The sequence below is a fragment of the Apis florea genome, unplaced genomic scaffold (genome assembly GCF_048593485.1).
Source record: "Apis florea isolate Af1SG1 unplaced genomic scaffold, ASM4859348v1 contig_3791_pilon, whole genome shotgun sequence".
In the NCBI taxonomy this organism is placed as follows: domain Eukaryota; kingdom Metazoa; phylum Arthropoda; class Insecta; order Hymenoptera; family Apidae; genus Apis; species Apis florea.
In genome coordinates, this window is record NW_028256855.1 from 304,477 (window position 1) to 326,550 (window position 22,074).

A 22,074-nucleotide genomic window follows, 5' to 3' on the forward strand; every position below is an offset into this window, starting at 1 on the left:
AAATATGAAAAGGTAAGTAAAAGATAAAATTAAAAAATTAATTTTATTACATTCCTTGAAAAATTTTGCATGTTAAATTATATTCTTTTAATTGAAAATTGAAATTTTAAGCGCAAAAATTTTTATTCACATTTAGGATTTCGTAACAAGAGAATATAATTAGAAAGAAGATAACACGTTAAAATATTCTGAAATTTGTTTTACTCGCCTATTTTATATTTATCTTTCATACTTAAAATTATTACATTTTTTGAAACTTAAACATAAAAAATACAAAAATGTATATATTTTTAGACATTAATAAAATTTTTAGGCGACACTTGCAATTTCATTTGGAGGCCAATATAATAATTAAAAAATATTTTCAGTTTTAAATAAAAAGTAACCATGCTTCTTTAAATGAAAAAATTTAGCTTCAAACAAAAACTTGAACGGACAAATGACAAATGTGTTTCTTTTTCTTATTTAATAACATAAGCAAAATACATTTTACATAATATACATGCAATCTAGATAAAAAGAAAAGTACAAAATAAGTAGAAACAGCTTTCTTTTTTTTTTTTTTTTTGTACAATTATTATATATTTTTATTCTAACTTCGTAACATTACATTAGACAACCACAATGAAATGGCACGATTATCGAAGCTTCGACCTAAAAAGTGTGCAAAATTGACAATAAAAGGGAATTCTCGTCAATGTGAAAACGATCTTGCAAGGATTTGTCGCAATAAACCCTTAAATTCTAGTAGTAATAAGCGGCAAATAAATAATAATTGCATCGAGAAGAAGCGGGGAAATAGTAAATAGAGAGATAGGAACGGAATGAACACGGAGTCAAGATAAGCTTAAATGTAAGTAGTGCGCAAAGAAGATTTAAAATTTTCCCGCCATTGATAGGATGTACGAAAAAAACTAGTAAAGAAGACATATTCAGTAATACATATTACTGTTTTACACGATATTACCCTATAAAATATATACAAATGCAAATCGCCAATAATTATTTAAAAAAAATTCAATAAAAATAAACGACAATTGACAGAGATAATAATATTCGTTTGAATTTTAACTATTTTTTTAGACCCAGTTTCTCGTTCCCTCAGATTTAATATATTTTTTCATTTATTTTATTTTTTTATACAAATTTCAATTTCGACTCTTCTCAATTTCTTCTGTATGAAAATAATCTATCAAAAATTTGCCAATTGTTTATATAAATATATTCTCTTTTGTATCTAATATCAACAAATAATTACAGACTTTTAAGATCAAGGTTTATCATTAAATTCTTCTGTAAAAAGAAAATATTAATCTCTTTTACTCTCTTACTCGTTTTCTTCATTTTTTTTCTTAAAGATTATATACAACAATATATTTCCTTCATTTGGCAGTAAAAATTCAGATCAGAAAGGGTTAATTTTTGTGTTTGCTTTTGTTTTCCTCGTTTAATTCTTTTTTTTTTTTTTTTTTTTTTTTTTAATGCTAACTCGTCGTTATTTACAAATTTCGAACAGTAGGGGACGTTATTTACAATCGAATCGCACACAGCATCAACTTTTTCTCTCTCGCGATTCGGATCGGTGAGCACAGCTTGACTTTCACTCTGAACAGTGTACTTTCGCATCGCGATACCTCGATCTCCTTGGATCTCTCTTTAATCTTTGTCTTTATTCTTGTTAACCTCAGAAATATTTTCCTTCATACTTATATATATATATATATTTTTCAATGATAAACAGATTGAATATAAATTATTACGTTCATAATATTTGTCACAGAATTTTAAAATATTATTTATGCATTAAAAGAATATGTTTTAATAAATAAAGAGAACTTTGAATGACGATAAATATTCTGAGATATGATACAGTGTATATAGAGAAAATTTGCAACGTAAAGGATTGATTGAAACTCATATTAAAAACAATAAATTCAGAAAAAAATCAATAACCGTGATATTTACAATTGCGAAGGAAACAACTTCCAGATGCAAATGAAAGTAATAATGCTTTTAATTTATTCTCCGGAGGATCAAAGAAGAAAAAGATATTGTTACTTTTCAGAAGGGAAGTATCTAAAATTAAACCAATAAATAATGAATAAGAAAAAACTTATAAAAAAATTAAATTAAAAAGATAAAACACAACAAATATTTACACAAAATTGAAATCTAGGAAAAGTGTAAAATCAAATTTAGAAATTTGATACGGTAATTTTCCTCCATATCTTCAAATTTTATCTTCAAATCTTCAAAATTATTTAATTATATCAAAGAAGAAGATGATGTCGCGATACGTAAGATCGAGAAGCTTTGTTGAACAGTGAACCACCTAAACTAACAAATTATTGTCCTGGCAGGCCGGACCCATGCTCGGCCAATTGCATGCTCCGGCGCCATTATCGAAGGTTAAATGCACAGGGCAGTTGAACATGTGGAGCGTGAACTTCTTCTTCCACTCGTCCCAATGGCAAGCGTAAAACTTATTGCAGAAATTGGGATGTCTGAACAAACCTGGTCTAGCACAGTTGGTGGCTCCATCTATGATCTCCTCCGATTCACCATCTCCGTCAAAGTGGTTCACAGGTGTATCTAAATTTCTGGTGATATGATGACTAATGACATTGGTAGAGGATCCAACGTTGTTCAAACTCTTTCCAGATCTGTAATTGGCAGCGAATCTTGAAGTACTAGGGCTTATTGAAGGAGTGACACTTGGCAGATAACTGGATGATGGCGTCTCTTGGATTTGAGAATGACTCTGTATTTGATTGTTCCAGATCTTAGTTGGTCCTTTAGAGGATTCGTAATTGGTTACGTAATCTCTATCCTCGTATGAGCCACTTTCCTTCTCAAGATCTACGTAAATCTCTGATTCGTCGTAATTGGATAGATCCACTTTGCCTTTGGAGGAATCAATCAATTTGGAACCTGGACCTCTAAGATTGGCGAAAGGATCCCCTCTACAGGTGCATTCTGCGCCTAATTTTCCAAGCAGAAGAGGATGCAGATCACTCCATTTCACTATCACTTTGCCTTTACCTACAGCTGTCGATTTGGCAGTAGTTTGATAAGTAATCGAGGATGAATAACCTCCAGAATAAGTAGTCACTGAGAAAGGCGATTGTGTCGTTTTAGCGACTGAGGATGTTGATAAAACATAACCTGGCCTGGATGTTGATGATTCTTGATGAATCTTGGAGTAATCTGCTCCAGAAATAGATCCTGTTGTGTAAATGTCATATTGATTTGGCACATATTTGGTATTGCCTCTATAATTAGTAATCAATTTTCCAACTTCCTCTTTAGGAATTCCTACGTTCGTAGGAGAACCATCAGTACCAGTAACCGATCCTATAGTGTACGTTTTAGAAGTTGTTGGTGTTGATGATTGATAAGTAACACTAGGTACTGGTTTTCTATATTGGTATGTTGCATCAATGGCTGGCGAGATTGTGCCGCTAGGCAAATAATGAGGCTGAAAAATTGAATAAAATCATTTAAATATATAAATATATCTTGATTAAATAATGATGATCTTATTAATAAAGTTATTAATTAAAATTTTCTTAAAATTTACTTGTGGTTTCAGTGATTCTGAAATGCCAGAAGATGTCACAGTTTCAAACACGTTCTTAGTGAAATATCCAGAACTGGATAACGGAGTAGTAGATCCAAACTAAAAATATTATTAATAAGATTATTGTAAATCGCACAACAATAATCTTCCAAATTATAATAGTTAAGAAAAAGACACACCTCTGGACCTGATATCTTGAACACTGTTGGTGGTGTGCTAGTAACATATTCGTTCTGTTGAGTAGTTTTTATTGCAAAATTAAATTTGGATTGAGACTGAGTTTGATATTTGTCCTGACTTATGGTCACAGGAACAGGCGTCGAAGATACAACAGTCTTATATCCAGTATCGATCAATGGATGAACTGTGGATACACTAATTGGAATTTTAGCTGCTTCAAAGACAGTTGTCTTATAACTGTCTAATGGTCCAGTAGTATAACCAACAGGTGTACCAATCGAAGGTGCACGTGTGAAACCACTTGGTCTCTGATAGGTGCCTACAGTTGGACTGACAGGTTCACTGAATTTTGGCGTGTTATACAATTCAACATTTAAGAAAGGTGTTGGAGTAGTTGCAGTAATAAAACTGCCCTCTGTCGAGGAGATTGGTAAAATTTTCGTTACTCCACTTCCATCAAATGGAATGCTAGGTGTGGGATAGGAATAGCCAGGACTCTTCGAAAGACTAGATTTCTGATCGATATCTTGATTGTATGTCGAAGTTGCTCCTGAATAGGCTGTATTGACGCTGCTTTCAGTGGACGATTTCGTGTACCCTGCTACATTACCTTCGAAAGCTTTCGCGCCAATATGTTCAGGATTTGGAGTTGGAACTGATTTTCCAGTATTAATTACGTAACTACCACCAGCTCCTAAAGTAGCAGTAGTAAAGCCAGTCTTGGTAGGACCAGTCTTAGTAAATCCACTAGGGTATGAAGATCGATCTTTGCTTCCAGGAATAAGAGTGTCTGGGGGAATTGATTCTCCAGATGGCCTGTAGTCTGGAATATCTTTTTCTGTGTATTTGGTTGTCACGTCGCCGTTGTTAAATCTAATGGTACCACGTCCTCCATTATCATAATATTCGTTAGTCTTATAACTGGTGCCATGTGCTGGTGACATGCTTGCAATTTTGGTTCCATACGAGTATGCTGGTGTGACAATTCCAGATGGAGTTGTATAACCTGAGTCAGTAAACACGTGATGTCCTGTGGAGCCAATTGTTCCTTGATCGATGGAACCACCAATAGAAACTCCAGGTGCTGTTTGTCCTGTGAGTACTAATCCATGACTCGTTTGACCTTTTACGACAGTTCCAACTTCTGGTGCTCCGGTTATTACGACACCAGGTGTAGATGTTCCATATATCACAGTTCCAGGACTAGCAGAACCATAGACAGTCTTGATTCCATCACTGACCACGTAGCCAGGTGTACTTGGGCCAGTTTTCGTGTATCCTGGATGACTTATTCCAGTTGCTATGCTACCTTGATTGGAAGGACCTGTGAAAACTGTACCAGAATCGCCTCCATAAGTGATAAGTGTCCCTGGAGTGGAATCTCCAGTGATGATCGATCCCTGGACACCGTGTCCTGTTGCAATACCACCAGTATCAGTTGTTTTTATTTTATAGATGTCATTGGATATTACGTCTCCATAATATGATCTAGAAGGCACATGACTTCCTAAAGTAGCATTCAAACCTTTAGTATATCCACCAGTGACTTGATAAACGTTTGCTTCAGAAGTAATTCCGTGGTTTGAAATGTAGTCATTTGTTGTATAAGTTTGGCTACTTGGTGGTGGAGGAGAACATTGGATGGTAATACAAGTTGGTACATTAGGCTTGTCCACAATAATGGCTATAAATTAAATAATAATAAATTAAATATTTGAATTATTTTCAAATAAAATTATTCTTATGAAAACTTACGAGTTTGTGAATATATATTAGTTAATCCAGTTCCACTTGTACCACTGAAAGTATAAATTGGAGTCTGCGATGATTGTCCACTTTGGCCTTCTGTTCTAGATCCTGAGAACTTCGTTCCTGTTTGCCCGGTATAAATATATCCAGTTCCTGAATAATCAGTTGCTGCAGAAGATCCTGATATCGTAGATCCATAAGAAGATCCTGGAGATTTTGTAGTAGAAATACCATCTTTTATTCCTGATCCATTATAATCTTCTGTTACAATGATAGGAGTTCCTCTAGAATATCCATCAGTGAATCCCACATTAGTCCCACTTGTATATCCTCCATGACCTGTTGTTCCTGGATATCCTTTATCAATTGATTGTGATCCAGTACCATGACTAATAAAATCTTGTCCTGAATATTCTAGATTTGTACCAGTTTTACTCGAATACGTGGGTCTAGTATAACTTGTGCCAGTTGCTCCACTATATATTTGATTTGTTTCTGTATGTCCAAGGCCTCCTGTTTCAGTATATCCAGTAGATGCTTGACCTGTTCCAGTGTATCCAGTAGATACTTGACCTGGTCTAGTATATCCAGTTGATCCTTGATCTGATCCAGTATATAGTCCAGTAGATACTTGATCTGGTCTAATATATCCAGTTGATCCTTGATCTACTCCAGTATATAGTCCAGTAGATACTTGACCTGTTCCAGTGTAACCAGTAGATATTTGACCTGTTCCAGTATATCCAGTAGATACTTGACCTGTCCCAGTATATCCAGTAGGTACTTGACCTGTTCCAGTGTATCCAGTAAATACTTGACCTGGTTTAGTATATCCAGTTGATACTTGACCTGGTTTTGTATATCCAGTTGATACTTGACCTGGTTTTGTATATCCAGTTGATACTTGACCTGGTTTAGTATATCCAGTTGATACTTGACCTGTTCCAGTATATAGTCCAGTAGATACTTGACCTGTTCCAGTGTATCCAGTATGTACTTGACCTATTCCAGTTCCTGAATATCCTATATTATGAGATCCTGTATATACTCCATTTGTTGATCCATAATGATCTGGTCCTGCATTTGGATTATCATAATTAGATGCTCCTGTTTTTCTAGTTTTTTCACCATAGTTTATCGTGCCACTTCCTGAATATCCATGATCAATTTTTGTTTGACTTGTACCTGTTCCAATATATCCACTTCCAGTCGTTCCTGAATATCCAATAGATCCTTGATCAGTATAGGAAGTACCATGATCTATTCCTGCTGATCCAGAATATACAGCACCAGTTGTTCCAGAATAACCATCAGTTTTTTGACCAGTATATGTAGTTCCATGACTTATTCCTACTGATCCAGAGTATCCTTTACCAGGTATTCCAGAATAACTATCAGTTTTTTGACCATACGTTGTTCCATGATCTACTCCTGCTGATCCAGAATATTCTCTACCAGTTCCAGAATAACTACCAGTTTCCTGGCTGGTATACGTAACTCCATGACCTCCTCCTATTCCTGTCGAACCAGTGTATCCAATTCCAGCTGTTACAGAGTAATCGTTAGCTCCTTGATTAAATAAAGTTCCATGGCCTCCTACTTCTGTTGAGAATCCACCAAACCCTTGATCACCATACGATGTTCCATAGCCTTTTGTTACCGTTGTGCCAGTATGTCCTCCAATTCCTTGTCCAAAAGTGGATCCAATTCCAGCTGATCCAGAAAATCCTGATCCAGTACCAACCGTTGTACCAGTATATCCACCTCCTCCTCCTCCCAGTGTTCCCGTGTATCCATGAGGTAATGCTCCAGTATAATATCCTCCAGTACCTGGAGTGGATCCTGTGCCATATCCTCTGCTGTCATATTCCGATCCTGTGTAACCACTACCGGAATAGCTTACTACCAGCCAAGGCCATTCGCAAATTAATTTTTGCTCGTCGAAAATCAAACCGTACGGGCAACGAAACTCGTAGGCCATTATTTCTGGTCCTCCTATCGTGATAATTTTCCATTAATCATATATTTCAAATTATGAAATTGAAAAAGAAGGAAATAAATAAATAAACGAGAGATACAAACCTAGATCGATGCAGGCGAAGAACCAACGAGGATTTTGAGGATCCGCGAAGTAGCCAGTTTGGGATGGACAATGGAATCTTACTCGTGTCACAGGTGCAATTTCGCTGCTTCCAGGACATGGAGATCCTTCTGGCATGGAACCTGGCCAAACACAAACTTCTGTACTCTCGTCGAAAGATAAACCTGCTGGACAATCGAACTCGAACACGGAGTAATCTTCCACTTCTTGATTAAATTTCACGCATCGATAAAATCTGTTAAAAAAAAAAAAAAATAGGAAAATTTTATACAATGATTAATTTGCAATTGGGATATATTGTACCTGTTGCAACTCTTAGGATGGACGAAGTAGCCTTGTCTGGAGCAAGTGAACTCGGTTTGAGTGTTCTCTCGAACCACTCTGATGTGTCCTTCTGTATCTACAACGCGAACAACTCGAAACTCGGATGATTTGACTTTAGTCGAATATTCAAGTTCTCTTTGCTGAAAAAAAAATAATTTAATTTTATATAGTAAGTTGAATATTTAAGAAAACTATTATATTATTGGCAAGAATAAAATATGTATATCATTAATAAAGTAAAACAGCAAATTTCTTATAATAAAATTGAAATCAATTTAAATAATGTTGGAATTATCTATGTATCTATCGATATATAATTTATGATTTTGAAATTTCACCAAAAAATGAAGATTTCGATTAATAAAATTAATTTTATAAAATTTCGAAAATTAAGTAAAGCATTAGAGTTACATCGAATGATAATAAAAGGAATGTAAGATCCTTCTCAAAATATTCCATTGTCCAACAAGAAATATTTAAAGATGTAGATGTTAATTAACGTTAATAAGAGTCCAATTATTTTTATTTACGTGTAAATCATCTTCCAAAGCATTTAACACAGCAGCTCTAGACTTCCTCTTGAAATCCATGAACGAATGATGAATCTCATGCGTGATAGGCGCGCCACATTTCGTTTTAAAATCATTCTCTATATCGTGAACACCTAATCCAGGGAGATCTCGAACCAGCACGTATTTTCCCTTCAAAAATCAATCATAAAAATCATCAATTGTGAAATAATTTTGAAAATGAAAATAAAAATAAAAATGAATATTCCTCTCACTTTAATTGAAACCGATATTCTATCTTCAAAAGCAATCCACATTTTGTCCTTAAAAGAGTAAGGAGCAGTAAGATCTTCGTCTCTTTCCACCGTCCACTCTCCTTTATTCATCAAATCGCATAACTGAAAGTATAATAAGTATAAACAACACAAGTTCCATTCGTTCAATTTATACAAGATTTAATTTATCATTGCAGGTGTAGCATTGTAAGTAAACCTCTAACGTAAAAATCTTAAAAACATTTTCTCGATACAATACTCTACGAATTAAATTTTCAAAATAAATTTTATCTTCCTCTATATTAATCTCCCCTCATAAATTCTACACCTTTAAAATCAAAAATTTTCTTCTATTTCATCCAAGATACACCATCAATTAAAAGTAAAAAGATTACGATTTACGATCAATCGATCAACCTCTTAATCCAAAGTTCCATTCTCCTCCATTATTTTCCAAAAATTGTTCATATAAATTGACCTCACACCTGTTTCTGATCAATGACAATCGGTTGCATCTCCTCGGTGGCCGCGCTCGGGGCATTCTCGTCCCGATCCTTGAGCGTAAACTTGTAAGCGCTTGACGGCACGGACACCAAGATTTTCCTCTTGGGCGCGCCCAATCCGCTAATCAAGTCGATCAGACTATCCGCGTTGAACATGTCGAAGAGACCCATCAATCGTGACGGATGGAACGTACGATAAGACTCGTCATCTTCGACCAGGTAATGCGTGGGTACCGTGAATAGATCCACGTACCTGTCGGCGAAAAACACGGAACTCCATTTGCATTTATGCACACTTATGCGGAGAGGAATGAAAGAAGAAGAGGAAGAAAGAGAAGAAGAGAATGGAGGGAGGGGAAGGATAATCGTTAGTCGATTTATTCTATTCCTGAATCATTTCTGAAAATATACATATAAACACGTGTTGTTTCGAAACAACGTAATAGTTCCGGAATAGTTTGTACAAGCTGATCACGATTGCCGCTAATAAGTGTCGTCTCGATAACTATCTCATTCATATTTCAAGAATGCGTCTCGAGTTACAACTAAAACTAAAACTCATGCATATGCGATGAAATATTTCGCATAGCATGAAAAGAATCATAGGTAATAGGTTTGTTATCTATATTATCTACACGATATCTCGTCTTTAAAAATCCTTTACAAACATTATCATACACTTTCAATTGCTATTATTATAGATATCATCAATAAGCAAAAGAAGTTACTGTATATATATATTATAGGCAAGATTAATTTTTTTTCGATCATATTTTAATATTTTTTATACGCCACACGTAATTTTTATTATTAGAAACGATCAACGAGCAAAAGGAAAATTCTTCTTCTTTCGTTCCACTTTGCCCTGTAACGCAACGTCCAATTGTCTAAAGCATCCATTGTCGTTCTCGATAATTTCGATCTCATTCGCATTTCTTCTCGTTCCTTGAACCCTCGTCCATATTCAATGACAAAAGTGGCAAACGACGTGTGCTACGCCTGTCATCTAAAGCGACCACGTTAATTGCAAGGCGCGTGAAAATCAAGCAAAGGATCGACCGAGAACGAGGCGCATCGACTTGTCGCGGCATTCCTAATGCGTTATCCGACCAAGAATTGGCACAAGGTTAGGCAGATACGTCGAGCATGGACGTGTAACGTGAGTGGTTTCTTTTTTTTTTTTTTTTTTTTTTGCTGAATCCGTTTTCACTCCGATTGTCGGTCAATAATTCATGAACTTAAATGCAATCGAGCTTCGAGATGCTATGTGTCTGGCTTAGGTCTGGTTACAAGTTGGGACGTTTTTTCACGGCTGGAAAAGGGAATAGTTGGGATAGATGTCTGAGAGTTTAAGGAAAGTTGAAAGAAGTGTCAACAATTATTGATTGCGAGGAGAAAAATTGAGAGAGTTATTCGAATGATATCGCGTTAAAATTATGTAACGTGAAATTTTTCGTTGAAAATAATATCTTAGTTCAGTTTAATAAAAATGAATTTTATGAAAAAGTTATAAAATATGGTGAATTAAAATTTTGTGAAGCTCTAGTTCAAGCTTGTAATTTATCGAGCTTTTAAAATTTTATTTCTTACTTGGATAATTCTTTCAAGTCGTATTGTTTGGCCAAGTCCTCCGATTTCGTGGGTAGGAGCAAGAAGATTCTCTTGTCGTACGATTTCCTCACGAACTCGTCTTTCAAACCTTTCACAAAATGGGTTAAACGTTCCTTTGTTCCAGCAGTCATGTTCAACTCGAGTCCATCAACCTGTGGATAGATCGATCGAAAATAGAATTCGTTCGAAAATGAATCGTTGCGACTTTTTCCTTTTTTTTTTTTTTTTTTGATAATAAAAATGTGAAATTGCCTCTTTCAAAACTCCGATCAAACGAGCCGTGATCTCTTGGCGAATTGTGCCGGAAGTTCTCAACGTTTGTGCAGGATCGTCCACGGAAATCACGAACTGAAGAGTTGGGACAATCTCCTTCAATGATTTCCGGAAGTTTTCCAATTCTAGAAAGAAATTAATAAAATCGAAACTTTAATTACTTTGATATATTGATAGATTGTTAAACAATTATCGTTAAAAGAACGAAGGAATTTTTTAAATGTAAGTAATTTTCGTTTAATTATATTTATAAGAAGTTTGAACATTTTTTTGAGTGTTAAAAATTTCTTATTTTTATAATGTATTTTCTTGCAATTTCTTTATAATTACATCGTTCTGCATTTTTTTTTGAAGGCTTGGTTATTGCATTAACTTTTTTCTAACCCTATAAATTACCACAATTTTTCCTCATTAGAGATACTCACCTAATTGTCAGATTTAGCGATAGTAACGTTCACTTGTAGAATAAAAACTGTTTTGCCAAGAATTTCCGGCTTCCTTTCCATGATTGTCGATCTCGTCGCACAATCAACACGATGCAGTTAGAAGAAATGTCTCCATACAATTAATCACGAACTTTCACGTATTTTTGTAATAGATTTTGACAGTGATTGTTGATAAAAGTTACTTTCTATTTTACAATATCCTATCTTTATTTATTAATCTTCTTTCCATTATATTATTTTTTCCATTAATTAATTTAGTAATTTTCACTATATATGATACTTTGCATAAAGAGTAGATTTGAATTTAATTGAACAAAATCGAAATCTCGATCTCACTTCATAATAAATTTGAAAATCTTACTTCATGTAAGTAAGTGACATTAATTTTCTTTTTTTAAATTTTTGAAGGATATCTATAATGTTGAAAAAACTTTCACATAAACTACAACTTTCACGTAAAAAAATTAATAATAAGGATAAAATAAAAAAAAAGATAATCATTTGAAAAATAAAAATTCAGTCACGAAACGAAATTACTTAAAGTTACACCCTGTAATAATTTGACGACACGATGCTTCGATTAATATTTTTCTTCCTTCGAAAATACTTGTAAAAAGGGGGGCACGCGTGAACTGGTTCAAAATTTCCATATACGCTTGATCGATTATAGTTTTCATGGTTTTATGTAATTTTTTGCAATATGTAATTATGCTAAAAAATTTACTACACGAGAGAAATTATGTAACGCGAGTACAATAATGATTATTTATTTTTATTTTTTATAAATGGATCCGCGAAAGTGGATTTTCGAAAGAAAAAAAAAAAAAAAAAAAAAGGCACGTAAAAATTTATCGTGATATTTGTCAGTTGGAAATGAAGCTAGATTTTAAAGGAACGAGATCGAACGTTGATACACGAAATAAGATTCAACGGCATGCGAGGGAAAGTGATATTCGTTACATCTGGATCATCTATAAGAACCACTTTCAACGCCACTGTCCCCGCTGTTTCATTAGCCACACCCATGCACGAATTTGGTCTGGGCTTGACAAACATTTTTCGAAACTCGCACGAACGACTCTTGTTTGAATTTATATCGATCTAATTTAATTCTATTTTTTTTAACCGAATGCGATTCACTATTCCATTTCGTAAATGGTTTTTAGTTCTTTTTAACGATATTTATTCTTTCTTCGTGATTGAATTAAAAATTAATTCGAATATTCGATTCTACTTTAAAATTAAATTTTAAAATTTCTAATTAATTTTTATCTTCCTCCAACAAAAACATATCGTCCAATACTCTCATTTCTTAATTCCTTTTCAAATAATTCTATTCATCCTCAAATAAATACAATATCAGAAATCCAAAAAAAAGAAAAAGAAAGATTTTTATTTGTCTCCTCATTAAAAATTCCTATTTTTCTCAACAAATCTAAATTCCTTTATTCCCAAACATCCTATACAAAAATAATTCTGTCGTATCAACAATCCAATCGGATCAATTAGCATGGTTTTTCAACTAAAAAAAAAAAAAAAAAAAGAAAGAAGAGGAAAAAAACAGAAGAGCGAAGGTTTCGCCTTGAACCCTTTCCAATTCGTCCCTGCCATTCGATTTTAATTGAAACTGGCTCCTTTCGTTATCGAAAAGACGTTTAATACCACGAGACGAGACGGGTCGAACGCGACCATTCATGGGCAACGGTCGCAGAGAAGAAAAAGAAGAAAAAGAAGAATACTCGTATGGATACTCGTTTTCGAGCGATTATGTCACAAACGTGGCTCGTGTAGACACGACTTCTGTCCTCGTCCCTCGAGTTTTTCACCTCATTTCGCCCTCATTTCCGTTTCTTCTCATCTCGTATTCACACTTCCTTTTCTTCCTTTTAATCGCACCTCCGTGATTCCCGGTCTGCGCGGCCAAAAATATCGAAATTTCACGCGTGACATACCGTCGTCAGCCAACCACCATTCCGTTATGCATAACAAATTGATTTTGGCGAAATTTCGAAATCTGTTCGATTTTTCTTTTTGACTCTTTTTTTCTTCTTCTTTCGATCGGTTGTTTGATCAAGGTTGTTTTTTCGTGTTGCACAACGCGATCTCGTCCCTTAAAGGTTCGAATTTTGCGGGTTTCGACGATCGATCTCGGATGGAAAGATGGCGAGATTTATGGGAATAAATAAAGTGGCTGTTGCAATTTTATTAATAATAAAGTAGATCTTATTGCAAAGTGAAGGCGTGTAAATAAGCGAAGAAAAAGAAAATCAAAGTGGTGAATTATTAATTTCTCGATAAAATGAAACGGAAGGTTATGTTTCACAACCGATGTTTCACCGACGCATTCCGAGAATATCAATGATTTTATTAAGTATAAAATTTTTGTTTTACAATAGAAAAGGGAATCATTCTAATTTTTTTATTTCTCAAATAATCTTTATCAAATTATTACGAAAACACGAGAATAATATTATTTCATTCAAATATTCAAAATTTGATTATACAATTTATAATGATATACACATCCAACCACGAGATAAATTATATTTTCTTGTAACACGTTTTCTAGTAAAACTTTATAATTAATAATAAAATAAAAGAAAATATTATATACATAGAGATAAATAAAGATGGAAATATCTTTACAGGAGCTCGAGGAACTTAATTTACATAATTACAGGTTTGATAAGTCATTGAACGTTGTTAATTGAACAACTATTTCGACATTTTTTTTTTTTTAATAAGTAAATATCAATTGAATTGACATTTCGTCAAAAATTACGAAATATAATCCTCTCGTTCAGGATTCCAAGATGCAAATTAATTGGTACATCAAAGTCTCGAGAAGTGTTAACTTTTGACACGGAATAAATAAAAAAGAAAAGAAAAGCAACGTGAGATGTTCATTCAAGATTTAACAAGATCGGCTCACAGCTGAATATTCATCGAGCATTGTCTTCTATGAATATTTTAACGACGTCTTCGCGAGACAGACACGCTTCTCGATTTTATGCATTCTGGACGCACTTCCGACACGAACAGTATTTTTCTTTTTCGATTCTTTTGTTCATTCCGGTTCAAGGAAAGTCTTCGACTTTGTTTTGCTCCTTAATAGAATTTTCATTTTATCCTCTAATTTTTATATAATTGACCAATTATTGCAAATCTGATTTTATTTAATCTTGATAAAAATAATAATTTATATCGATTTATTAAAATAACACCGATTAAATCGTTAATCACGTAAATAATAATAATAATAATATTTTTGAGAAGAGATAATCACATAATTATATGATGATACAATTATTTTTCAATATTCCAAAAGAAATAATGTACATGTAAGTACAATTTGTTGATTGGAAGAACGAACAACGTAACAATTTTTCATTAACGTGGAATTATTAATAAATAGGATAAATATAGCCAGTGAGTCATTTTGATTGAAAAACGAACGATTTAGTATCGAAATATCGATGATAAACGATGGAGTTAAATCATCGAGAAAATCATCATAAATTACGTGCGTGTACAGAAGTTTGATGAGGGAACCGAGAATTGGTTTCTCAAGAGTGACAATATCATCGAATGTAAGAATACACCGTCTCTCGTGGTTGGATTTCGATATCCTGTTGCAAGTGCAAGGATGCAGCTGCACCTCCATGGATGCTGTGTTTTATGCAACCGCAAAAAGCATAATCGTATGAATTATGCAACGTTTAACGATTGATAAACATTTAATCGTTGTTTATAAAAGAAAACAAGAAATTATTAATAACTAATCTATTTCTAATAAAAAACCTTCTCTGATTTTTAACCGTATCTTGAATCAATTTTTTCTTTTTTTATTCTTTAATTTTTATCCTTGGATCGATAATATTTCGTTTCAAAAATTTTTAATTCCATGCCAATTACCTTACTTAGAAATAATACGATAAATACGATATAAATATATCAAGAAAATGATCGTAATTACATTTTGAATCGCAATCATATTTTTAAAAAAACGATACTCTTATCTATTAAATTTCCGATTTGACACGCGTAATTAACATTTTTCTTCTCGCCCGTTGATTTATCGTTTAGGCTTAATCAGCATGAGAAATCTTAATCGTTTGAAAAACTTTTTTTTAAGGAAAAAATCCATTTCCAAGAATGTTTTCCTGATATATCAACAAGATCTTTCCACACCGTTTTGTTTTTTCCTTCTTCTTCTTCTTCTTTTTTTTTTTCTTCCATAACGAGTGGAAAACCATTTGATACAATCATCTGGCTTCGATCATCGCTACTATCAAGAATCGAGGAATCTGTCTTTCACAAACAAACTATGTACAGTTTTGCACGTCCACCGTGTCGCAAAGATGGAAAAACGAAAACTTGGACTTACCGGAAACCGAAAGATTTCGCACGTCGAGGCCTTTTTGGACCAAAGTGGTGCATCTGCAAACAGCTTCCGTTAACTGTCCCACCTCGGAAACGGAAGTGTAACAGACCACCTCTCTTCCTGGTGATATCTTCTGTTTCGGGCATTCTGAAATCAATCAATGAGATATAGGAATAAATTATTAACAATTCTTCATATTTACTTGTTAGACTTATCTCTTATTTTCAACATTATTATACCCTGAACTTCGATACCCCTGATTGCGATCAATTAATCACAATAGCAGTCTAAACATTCTTAAAAAAAAAAAAGAAAAAAAATTAACATAATCCATACTGATTATAAATCGACAAAATCAAGATATCATAATTGTTTGTCAATATTATTTCAATGTCTTCGTGTTTAATGAACTTGGCACGATTACAACAAAATTAACGGTAATATTCCGTGGCCGTGAGCGAAAAAAAAAAAAAAAAAAATAAACGAGCCAAAAATTAGTAGGTTTGGTTAGATCTGTTTGTTATGCACATTGATTGAACGTTGACATCATCCTTCGCGTACGCTATGCAACCGTTGCTATAATAATCGTTTGCATAGGCCTTGCGGCTCGTCGACGAGGAAAAGAGGATGTCTTGACAGAGGAGGATGATAGCTGTGACATTTATTATCAACAAATTTTAATATTAATGTCCAGACTTCGAGAAAAGCGTTTCCATGACGAGGAACGAAGGAGGAGGGAAGTTGGAAGTTTTTTAAAATTTTAATTACGATGATCTAATTTTTTGATATTTTTAAATTAGAATTAGATTCTCGAATTAGAAGAATTAGATTGATTTCGGTAAAGATTTAGCTTGGTTTTCTGTTTGAAGTGGAATATTTTAGTATACGTAAGTAATTTTTATTCAAACTCAAATTAGTATTAATAACACTCTTAAATATTCCGACTTCGAGATGATGATATTTTTATATTATAATCGTTCTATGTTTCGATCAAAATTGAAAAGTTATTACGAATTTTATAGAAATCAAGGTGTAATTGAAAACTTCAAATTTACAGATAAAGTATTTCATCGACCTTCGATAGAATTTCCTGTATTTATAGATAAACGATTATCCACCCATAATCCAAATAAAATTTCTAACAATCCGTCCGAGTGATTACCGAGTGAAAAGTTAAAATTAACATTAACACTACATTATTATCTTATACATCCTGTACATAACAATAATCTCAAATTCGAGAAAAGTTGCTCAAGTTGGGAGAAAGTGCACACGCACACGGATCTTATTTTCTCAAATCGCGTGATCCATGCCCAAGTTCGAAAACGAAAGTTCCGATTTTTATCCAAGATGCAGACGCGCCTCCAAGGAATCCGATTCTCGAGCATCGTTGCACGTGCTTACGAAGATCGACCGGATTTAACGACGTAAATGGCGCCATCCTTGTATGGATCGTTGCTCCAGTTGTCGATGGCGTAATCTAACCTTAGAGGACAACGTGTTCCCGATATCGTCTACCCGCGATCGCGAAATCGCGAAGAAGATGTGGTGATCACGATCGATATTTGTAAGCTTCGTTTCAAAATCCAAGATGGAATCCAAAATTTTGCTGTTCTGAATGGAGGATTTTATTATATTCATGCAGTGGTTCGAATAATATGTAATCGATCGAGTTTATTGTTTTACAATCAACTTTTAAAAAATGTTGAAAAATTCGAATGTAGAATCTTTGAAAGAAAATATTTGTACAGGTTGAATTTACTTAGGTAAATTGTGTAAATGTTTTTAGGAATTGATCGAGGAAAGAAAGAAAATTTAGAAGAATTTAAACTAAGATGAATAACGTGATTAATGCAGAACAGGAGGTAATGATATACTTCAACTAATACACAATTTCGTTAGGCACAATCCATTCATTATTACTTTCATTCAGTGGACACGACAGTTTAAGGTTTTAAAACAAGTCTATCAGATTGATTTCTCGTTTCTTAAATTACATTAATTAATATAGAATTAAAAATGAATCTGAGTCAAAATGTGAATCTATCTCACAGATGAAGTAATTATCAGATGAGAATCTTAACTTTTAATGAGTTTCTCTAATGATATAAATAAATATGTTTCAAACGAGATTAGAATGGGTTATGCTCGTTAAAATATAATCATTCATAAATGCTTGAGTATTATTCTATCTATCTCTATAACAGCAATTATTTAATTGTTAATCAGTACGAGTAATAAAAAGGAAATATAAAACTTATTTCTTCATATTTGTATATTAAACAAAACGATTAGTTTTATGAATACTTTCAGTATTAACACTTTCAGTATTAACACTTTCAGTTGTTATTGATGCCATATTTTCATTCATTAAAATCCACAATATTATATTTCCATGATGGTTCAAAATTTGTGTACAAAAAAAAAAAATCTATTCAAAGAATGATTGTTCAAAGTTTCAAATTAGTCAAGCTCAATCAAATTTCCATATCACGAAATTCAAAGCTATTTAATTTTGCTGATGGAACAGAATAACACTTTCTTATCATTGACGTAACAGCTTGTATCTTCACAACTATTATATATATTTATAGATGAAAATATGCATTGACATTGTGTCATGATGATAAAAAACTATGTAAATTTTTTAAATTGTTATCTTAATCGGATTCCATTCCATAAAATTCCAAAGATTCTTTACGAATTGAGTAAATAGAATGATATGACATCTTCTGATCATTATAAATAAAAAATCTTCATCAAAAGTTTTGTACAAAAAATTGTTCAGTTAAGAGTTTTTAATCAATCTCCATTCTATAAAGTGGCAGAGATGATCATTATCGATGCAATAATTTATATTTTAACAATCGTTAAAATATAAAATTACGTATTAAAAAAAATATATAAAAAAAAAAACACGCAATCAATTTCCATTCTCTCTCTAAAACTCCAAAAACAAATCCTTCAAATCCCTTATATTCAACCTTATCGATAACCAATAATTTTCAAGCCAAGATATTAACGAAAAAAAATTACACAATTTTTTACCCAAATAACACAATCACGTTCCATTCTACATAAACAAATCCACGTATCTAACTTCACCCCAAATTTTCAATATTCGAGAAAGAAAAAGAAAAAAAAAAAAGAACATATCACTTCGACAAAAGAGCAACGAAACAAATTTTTAGAAAGAAAACGTGAAAGCAGACTTACGCAAGCCGCAAGCAAGGCCGAGCAGCCCGAGAAGGACCGCGAACCCTGTCCTGTCGATCATCCCTCCAATCTTACGCCTCGAATCCGCTCAATATCGATAATCCTCCCTCCTCGGCTGTAATCCAAACTCCGTGTCTCCTCGCCCCGAGAGGAGTCGCCGCTCATGGATGATCAAAAATCGCCAAAGATCGACGCGTCGATCCAGCGACGACGATCCAGCGAACAGGTTGCAACAGGTTGGAAGGTGTCGTTCGTTTGTCCGCCAGATAGCAAGAGGAAAGCCTCTCTCTTTCCGCACGTTTCCTGTGTTGAGTGGGGGATCAAAGGAGGCTTCGAGGGATCCTTCGAGTTCGAGTGCGCGTTCCGAACTGAACCTTCGAGGAGGATACGTGGACACTTAGTACAAACCCTGCCCGAACGGATGGCCTAGCGGCGCGCAAAACACGAGGATCGAGGGAGAGACGGTGCCCCGCCAAGGGGTACGGGTTGGATCAAAGAGGGAGATTATAACGGATGGCCGGGTGGGGTTTTGACGCGGGTACTGGCCCAGATCCGGACACTTTCCGTGTTACGTTTGCTCGCTTACGTTACGGCGAGCAAAAGTTTTTCCTCTCTTTTCGTGCCGATGATTCTTGGGTTTCGGAAGAGATCGTTTAACTTTCTTTTCTTTTTCTGAAATTGAATTTTTAAAGATTAATAGATAATTAGGAGAAGGATCGTTTCCCCATTCGCGATCCAATTTTTCAATGCAAGCGAATTAGAGTTAAGATTCTACGAGATAAAACGGGTATTTTTGCAGTTTTAATTTTGTAACAAATATTGAAAATTCCTATATATAATATTTTTGACATCGTATTTCTTCTATCTTCAGAGAACGGAATCGTGGAAATTATTTGGATAATTTGGATAATTTAGTGAAAAATTTTGATGAAATTAGAACGATTAGAGAGAAATAAGGAAACGTAGAAATAACTCTTACGATTCTTCGTGAGAGAAAGACTCGCTCTCTAAGTCGTTGAAATCACTCCATTTTCTGATGAATCGACAGATGAAGAGTTAGATCAGGTCGGAATGTTGAGTCGATCTTCGATCCTCCAAATTTGAATATTTCATATTTATAATCAACGTGTAAACTCGATATTATCGTGGAGAAGAATTTTTATAAATAGAATTATTGACAATAATGATTGGAGCATTTAGAGAGGATCCCGCGAACGGGTTTTCGGATTGCTTCACAACGTGTTATTTTTGGCAATGCTTGTTGCAAGCGTGGGTGGATCAAAGGAACGGAATTACGTAAGATTCACACGAAAAGGCAATTAAGATGCATTATAAGCGGCTGTAAACACGTGTAACGGGAAATTTCAATGGCACAGTGCGTGGAGGATCGAGTTTAACGAAGCGTGGCTAATCGAGAATTTTTGATTCTAAACAAGAAATAAGAGGTTCCTGTGATCCTTGTGGGAATTTCAACATTGACCTTGGATAGAAGACCCTAATGCAAGGAAATGTATCGTGTTTCCTTAACGACTTTTTTCTCACTCCACTTTCTTACAAGGATATTTTATACCAAGCGTATACGCGTGATTCCACGATTTTTCAATTACCACGAACTCGATGATCCGTTAAGATTAATCTGCCTTATTTTTCTCCAACTTTTCTACTTTTTACGCATTTTTTTTTTTTTTTATTTATTTACTTGTTACTTTCCTCTCTTCAAATCGATTCTTCGTTGGAAAGATATTCCTTTGTATCTTCGAGAAAAATAATTTCTAATTTCATACTCGAATGAAACACAAATGAATATTAAGCGGTACACGTGTCAGTATGCAACATTGAGAGGAAAAACTTTTCACCGGGATGAAAAAATTAAGCGCGCCTTCGACTCATGACCTCAAATCGAAACAGTTTTCCATCGAGTAATAATCGCGTAATATTACCCAAGTATAAATACAACAGTATATAGAATTGTTAGTAACTTGCCGCGTGGGATTAATGTTTCATTAGACGACCGAGTTAGGGCGACCACAATTCTCCTTCTTCTGCAATCGAACTGTCAAGTATATACAACACTTTCATCCACGTGATATTTGCACTGTCGTCTTTGTCACTTTAAGCATCCTCAGAGAATTTTTTTTTTCTCTTTAATAGATTTTTCTTCTTCTTCTTCTTCTTCTTCTTTTTTTAAAGCTTAGCACGAACGATTACAATTCGATATACAGCGTGATTCATTTATGATTATCCAGATATTGCAATTATTTTCTCTTTATTGTATTCCACTTGTTACATTTGTACGTTGATCTGATCAAAATTTTTGATTAAGCAGTAATTTTTCTTCGATCAATTCTCGCGTATAACTTTTAAGCATTTTTTTTTTTATGACAAAATTAAATTCACATATCTTCTCGTTAAAAGATTTTCTGCAAAGGAATTGAATTGAATTATAACGTATTTCTATTAATTTATTACTGATTCTACGGTTTATAATTTTACCAGAGAATTATTGAAATTAAAATTACAATGATGTCGAAACATAAAATAGGCATAAATGAGGAAAGAATTTAAAAAAAAAAAAAAGAGAATTACGGATAAAAAAAACTCGAGAATAAAACTTGAAAATTAACCAAAAAAAAAGAAAAAGTCTTAACTTCTTTTCATTAATTTTCGAAATCGAAATTAAAAAGAAAAAAGAGAAGAAGAAAAAAGAAAAGAAAAGAAAAGAAAAATAAAGGGAAAAAAAAAAAATGTTTTTCGCTCGGGTAACGCTTGGTTTACTCACTCTTTAACGCGTAACGCACACACAACAAAAACTCGTTTTCGAGAGGAGACAAGGAAGGGACGAAGGAATTGAACGGTGAATTCTGTTACGATGATTCAACTGCACTGTCTCCGGACATTTATTACCACGATAATACGATCCAAG

The 22,074-nt window shown here is 33.8% G+C and overlaps 1 protein-coding gene across 2 annotated transcripts; it reads right to left on the reverse strand.

Moving 5' to 3' along the window:
• Nucleotides 1-447: 447 nt before the first annotated feature.
• LOC100868462 (uncharacterized) lies at nt 448-22,037 on the reverse strand. Of its 2 annotated transcripts, none has more exons than XM_086915523.1 (14): nt 21,931-22,037; nt 19,152-21,571; nt 15,939-16,082; nt 11,085-11,230; nt 10,812-10,984; nt 9,204-9,474; nt 8,719-8,841; nt 8,465-8,635; nt 7,914-8,074; nt 7,592-7,845; nt 5,516-7,504; nt 3,760-5,444; nt 3,581-3,679; nt 448-3,478 (listed from the first exon to the last, which is right to left on the reverse strand). In XM_086915523.1, the coding sequence occupies exons 2-14, from the start codon at nt 19,210-19,212 to the stop codon at nt 2,333-2,335; spliced, it is 6,423 nt and encodes a 2,140-aa protein (XP_086771649.1). In that variant the 5' UTR covers nt 19,213-21,571; nt 21,931-22,037; the 3' UTR covers nt 448-2,332. The 2 variants fall into 2 exon arrangements, with proteins under 2 accessions (XP_086771649.1, XP_086771650.1); XM_086915524.1 differs by lacking the exon at nt 21,931-22,037 and having other exon boundaries at nt 19,152-19,823; nt 20,131-21,734.
• Between the last annotated feature and the right edge of the window lie 37 nt (nt 22,038-22,074).